This window comes from Nannospalax galili, unplaced genomic scaffold, assembly GCF_000622305.1.
Source record: "Nannospalax galili isolate Female #2095 unplaced genomic scaffold, S.galili_v1.0 scaffold498, whole genome shotgun sequence".
Lineage (NCBI taxonomy): Eukaryota > Metazoa > Chordata > Mammalia > Rodentia > Spalacidae > Nannospalax > Nannospalax galili.
In genome coordinates, this window is record NW_008342032.1 from 860,073 (window position 1) to 866,840 (window position 6,768).

The following is a 6,768-nucleotide window of genomic DNA, read 5'->3' on the forward strand; positions in this document are numbered from 1 at the left end:
TCCCCACCAAACTTCACCAGTCCAGTAGAAGAGTTCTACAAGGAGAACCCCCTAGAGATAACCTAGGTCACTGAATTTAAAAGAACAATCATAAACATGATCAAGGAATTCAATGAATTTAAGCACATTGACAAACAAATCAAAGAGCTAAAAGAAGATAGGGATAAACTTCTGAATGAATTCACAGAAGAGATAGAAACATTGAAGAAAACTCAGGCAGAAATGAAGAAGAAAGTGCAAAACTGAATAAGCCAACTTGAAACAACAGGGGAAAGCCTCAACACTAGAATGAATGAAATGGAAAACAGAATAATAACACTGGAGGATAAATTTGAAGAATTGGACCACTCAAGCAAAGATTATGAAAAACTTAAAAAAAAAAAAAAACAGAAATGGAACGTGCAAGAGATGTGGCACAACTTGAAAAGATCAAATCTATGGATCATAGGAATAGAGGAAGGAGAAGAATTTCAGGTTAATGGTGTTTACCAGGTCTTAAACAGGATCATAGAACAGAATTTCCCAAAATTAAGGAAAAACATCCCCATACAAATACGGGAAGCACATACAACACCAAATAGATAGGATCAGAAAAGAAACTCCCCATAACATATCATAGTAAAAATACTAGATGTACAGAACAAAGAATACTGAAAGCAGCAAAAGAAAAGCAAGTCACATACAAAGGAAAGCCCATCAGAATTACAGCTAACTCACTACTGCAAACTATGAAAGCCAGAAGAGCCTGGACCAAGATATTTCCAGTTCTACATGACAATAGATGCCAGCTCAGAATACTTTACCCATCAAAAATGTCTATTGTAGTTGAGGGAGAAAGAAAAATCTTCCACAACATGAATAGTTTGAAAGAATAGATGTCCACAAAACCAGCCATTCAAAGAATACTTGAAGCAATACAGAGAGCAGAGAAAGAAACAACAATACCCCAGGGGCAACAAAAGAAAATAAATAAAGGTATAATCAAGGAAACACAAAATTAGAGAACAAAAACAGCAATCAAAATGATGGCAACCAATACACATCTTTCAATAATAACCTTAAATATCAATGGACTGAACTCCCAAGTCAGAAGACATAGGATAAGTGAATGGATTAAGAAACAAATCCATCTCTTTGCTGTCTGCAAGAAACCCATCTCACCTTCAAGGACAGGCACTACCTTAAGGTAAACGGATGGAAAAGAATATTCCAAGTAATGGCACTAAGAAACAAGCAGGGGTTGCAATTCTAATATCTGACTAAATAGACTTCAAAGTAAAACTAATCAGAAGATAAGGAAGATCACTTTATTCTGATCAAAGGAACAGTTAACCAAGAAGACATTACATTCCTTAACATATATGAATCAAACTCTGGCGCACCCATATTCATAAAAACAACACTACAGGATTTTAAGACACAGATTAACCCCAACTCAATAATGGTAGGGGATTTTAACACACTACTGTCTCCATTAGACAGGTCAACTGGACAAAGAATAAACAGAGAGACGTCTGAATTAAATGATATCATACATCAAATGGACCTAACAGACATCTTTCAAATATTCCACCCAAGCACCAAAGAATACACTTTCTACTCAGCACCCCATGGAAGTTTTTCAAAAACTGACCACATACTGGGCCATAAAACAAACCTCAACAAATACAAAAAATTGATGTAATTCCATGCATTTTATCAGACCACAATGCAATAAAGCTCAATATCAACACTGGACAAAGCCCTAGTCACTACATGAACTTGTGGTAATTGAACAACACACTCCTAAACAATGAGTGGGCCAAAGGAGAAATTAAGAAAGAAATAAAAGAATTCCTTGAATTCAATGAAAAGGACAATAGAACACAATGCAACCTCTGGGACACATTAAAAGCAGTCCTAAGAGGGAATTTTGTAGCTCTAAGTGCCTACAATTAAAAATTAGAAAGAGCCCAAATAAATGACCTAACACTGCAACTCAAGACACTGGAAAGGCAAGAACAAATGAAACCCAAACCCAGAAGAAGAGAAGAAATAACAAAATCAGAGCAGAAATTAATGACATAGAAATAAAGAAAACAATACGAAGAATCAATGAATCTAATAGCTGGTTCTTTGAAAAGCTAAATACAATAGACAGACTCTTAGCCCAGGTAATCAAAAGAAAGAAAGAGCAAATCCAAATCAACAAAATCATAAATGAAAGGGGAAACATCACAACTGACACCAAAAAGATCCAGACCATTATAAAGGAATATTTTAAAAACCTATACGTTACTAAATCTGAAAATCTAAAAGAAATGGATGGATATTTGAAATCATGGGAACCACCAAAGTTAAACCAAGAGGAGATCAACGGTTTAAACAAACCCATAACATGTAAGGAAACTAAAACAGTAATATAAAGCCTCCCAACTAAAAAAAAGCCCAGGCCCGGATGGATTTATACCAGAATTCTACCAGACATTTAAAGAAGACCTCCAATCAATACTACTTAAATGATTCAAAATGATAGAAACAGAGGAGAACTCCAAAATTCCTTCTATGAAGCCACCATCACTTTAATACCCAAACCAGGTAAAGACACAACCAAAAATGAAAACTATAGACCCATATCCTTAATGAACTTAGATGCAAAAAATCTCAGCAAAATACTTGCAAACTGCATGCAGACACACATCAAAAAGATCTTTCACCATGATCATGAAGGCTTTATCCCAGAGATGCAGGGAAGTTTCAATATATGTAAGTCAATAAACATCATAAATCATATAAATGGACTCAAAGACAAGAACCATATGGTCCTCTCAATAGATGCAGAAAACTATTTTGACAAAATTCAGCATGCATTTATGTTCAAAGTCCCAGAGGGAATTGGACTGGAGGGAGCATACCTCAACATAATTCTAAATGGAGAAAAACTGGAAGCATTCCCATTAAAATCAAGAACCAGACAATGATGCCCACAATCTCCATTCCTTTTGAACATGGTGCTTGAAACTCTCACTAGAGCAGTAAGACAGGAAAATGAAATTAAAGGAGTACTAATTGGAAAAGAAGAGGTCAGACTATCCCTTTTTGCAGATGATATGATACTATTCCTAAAAGACTGCAAAAGTTTCACCAGAAAACTCCTAGAACTGATCAGCACTTTCAGTATATTGGTAGGTTATAAAATCAATCTACAAAAATCAGTAGCCTTCTTATATACCAATAACAAGCAACTGGAAAAAGAATACAGGGAAATGCTCCCACTCACAATTGCTGCAAAAAAAATATATCTTGGAATAAATCTTACCAAAGACACCAAAGATATTTACAATGAAAATTTTAATCATTAAAGAAAGACATTGAGGAAGACACCAGGAGATGGAAGGACCTCCCAGGCTCATGGATTGGAAGAATTAATATTGTGAAAAGGACTATCCTACCGAAAGCAATATATATCCTAGTTTGTTCTTCATTGCTGTGACAAAATACTCTGACCAATACCAACTTGGGGAGGAAAGGCTTTATTCAGCTTACATCTCCCAGGTCACAGTTCATCAGGGAACCCAAGGTAGGAACTCAGGCCAGGAACCTGGAAGCAGGAGCTGGAGCACGGGCCATGGAGGAATGCTGATTACTGGCTTGCTTCCCTGGCCCCTGTTCAGCTTGCTATCTTATGCAACACAGGCCCACCTGCCCAGAGGTAGCACCACCCACAGTGTGCTGGGCCCTCCCACATCATTCATCAAGAAGATGCCCCTCAGACATGGCCACAGGCCATTCCAATAGAGGTAATTCCCCAATTGAGGCTCCCTCAACCCAGGTGTGTCAAGTTGACACTAACGCTATCCAGCACAAGATTCAACGCAATCCCCATCAAAATCCCCATGATATACTTCACAGAATTAGGAAAAAAAAAACATGCTTAAATTCATATGGAGGTACAAAAGACCCCAGATAGCCAAAGCAACCCTGACCACAAAGAGCAAGACTGGGGCGATTACTATACCAGATCTCAAAGTATACTACAGAGCTATAGTCATTAAAGAAAGCATGATATTGACACAAAAATAGACTCATAGATCAATAGAACATCATTAAAGATCCAAACCCTAGTACACACAATTTCAGCCACCTGATATTTGACAAAGATGCCAAGAACACACAATGGAGGAAAGACAGCATCTTCAATAAATGGTGCTGGCAAAACTGGATCTCCACCTGTAGAAGAATGAAATTAGATCCTTATCTTTCACCTTGCACAAAAGTCAACTCCAAATGAAACAAAGGCCTCAATGTGAAACTGGAAACCCTGTAACTATTAGAAGAAAAAAAAATTGGCAGTAACTTCGAAGACATGGGTGTAGGAAAGGATTTTCTAAATCAGACAGAAGTTGCTCACAAATTAAGGTCAGCAATCAACAAGTAGGACCCCATTCCACTAAAAAGCTTCTGTACAACAAAAGAAACAATCAAAAAAGTGAAGAGAAAACCCACAGAATGGGAAAAAGTCTTCACCAGTGACATATCTGACAGAGGTTTAACATCCAGAATATATAGAGAACTCAAGAAACAAAGAACCAAGAAAACAAATGACCCCATTAAAAGATGGGCTAAAGACATAGAGTGTTTTCAAGGAAGAAATAAAGATGGATAAGAAACATATTAAAAAGTGTTCAACATCATTAGTAATTATGGAAATGCAAATTAAAACCACCTTAGGTTTCCCCAATCAGACTGGCTAGGATGAAGAGAACAAATGATACCAAATGCTGGCAAGGATGTGGAGAAAAGGGAACATTCATTCACTGCCTGTGGGATTGCAAACTCATGCAACCTCTATGTAAAAGTGTGGAGAACTCTTTCAAAACTAAAAATGAACCTACCATATGACCCCAACTATGCCTGGGAGTGTAGGCACAAGGACAGGTGAGGTCCTGTAGACCTGACCATGCTGAGCAGGTATGAAAATGGAGCATCCCAAAGTAGGACTTGGAGTGTAGGGTGGTAAAAAGAGAATTCTGGGGTTAGAGAACTCACCAATCTGGCAGATGCGCAGGGTGCAAGACCAGAGCTAGGCCTGGGAGAGCTGGGCAGCAGACAGGGAATGCTGGCATTGGGGAACGAAGACACCTGACAGGTATAGGTGGGTCTGTTGTGCAATCTTTAGAATGTTCTTCTTTATAAGTACATGACATCTCCAGACAGAAATAATTTTACTTATGCTTTTTATTCCTTTTATTCATTTGTCTTGCCTAATTGCTTTATCTGTGACAGAAAGGACATATGTTATAAAAGCATGTTGTAGGATGCTAGAATACATGAGACACTAAAGAACAGAAAGGATTAAAAAAAAGGATTTCGTTACATTTATAATGTATCAGTGAACAATATTTCATGTTCCTCATGACAAAAGAATTGTTACAGTTATAAGATCCCACACTGTCTTCCTCCTCTACCATGCTCACACATATACTTCCTTGCTGAATGTGTTCATTTTAGAATTTCAGAGTTATATTCTTTTCTATTTAGGCATTCATACATAATGAAGATAAGAGAAGCATACATAAGTAGGACTTTTTTCTATATACAAAAGATACATATGCAGATAACTAAGGGGAAAAAACCCTGAACTTGGGTAGCATCTGCACAGTCTAAGGACCAAGATAAAAGCCGAGGTAAGCAGGTCTCCACAGTTACCACCAGAAACAATAATTACGAGGTCTCGTAGCAGTGAAGTAAAACATCCTACAGGATCAGTGTGCTGAAAGTCCTGGGCCATTAACTTAGGGACTCTGAGCTCCTACCCAGTATAGAAAGATAAATTCTGAGTCAATTGGTGTTCATCTCTACAAACTTGAATTAGGAGTCACTCAGATACCCAACATTATATTCAGGAGTTGGGGATGACTTGAGATTCATTACAAGTAAGTAAATTTACATGTGACTTATTAGGAAGTTGTTTCACAGAAAATATGTGACTCAGACGTTAACAGTTTCCATTTATTTCGGTCATTCCAATCTTACCTAAATCACTAGAATCATTCTTTCCACGGGGGATGCGGTAAACTGTGAGGCTATAACCATCTTCGGTCACAATCTCATACTCTTCAGTTGCATCGGCCCAATAGGAAATTACCTCACGCTAAATGTGAAAACAAAGTATTGAGTTTCATGTTCAGTTGATCTTCAAAATAATTTTGTTTAGGTTTGGTAGCATATTCTATGAGAAGAAAACTTTCAACTATAACAGACACAGCAATTCTAAAAGAACGAGTGAAACCTGCAATGACAAAATCATCTTTGTTAGTGATAAATTAACTCACATTCATGTAGGCTTCAGGATTCCTGGGTTCTTGTTTAAATAAACAACATGTATTTCCAAGTAAAACGAGAAAGGACACTGTTCTCAGTAACCACTGCATTTCACTCCTGCTGGGAAATGGTTATTAGCACGACACAGCAAATGTTACAATGTAATCTCAGGATACTGAATGCACGTGATGTCCACTTGTCACATTCCCAGATGAAAGCTGATCATATCTAATTAGTCTCTTGCCACTACCTTCTTGTCTTTCCAAGAATAAAGTAGATGAAATTAAAATTGGTCTACTTCATAAAGGCCACCTGTCTCTTGTTTTAGCTTTTCACCAAAAATTAAATAAATTAATCCAGTCTGTTGGAAGAAAGCTCACTGAAAACTCTTTAGTACTTGCTTTAACTGACTGAAGGCTGTTACATAGGCGAATACAAATCCCTTTACAATTTGACAGCAGACAA

General features: G+C 37.3%; 1 protein-coding gene across 1 annotated transcript in view; it reads right to left on the minus strand.

The window, feature by feature from the left end:
* Positions 1 to 6,413, minus strand: part of LOC103738055 (tear acid lipase-like protein) — a 25,369-nt gene extending 18,956 nt beyond the window's left edge. Inside the window, 2 exon segments of the mRNA XM_017799301.1 lie at positions 6,016 to 6,132; positions 6,311 to 6,413. Coding sequence (XP_017654790.1) covers positions 6,016 to 6,132; positions 6,311 to 6,413 — 220 coding nt within the window.
* Between the last annotated feature and the right edge of the window lie 355 nt (positions 6,414 to 6,768).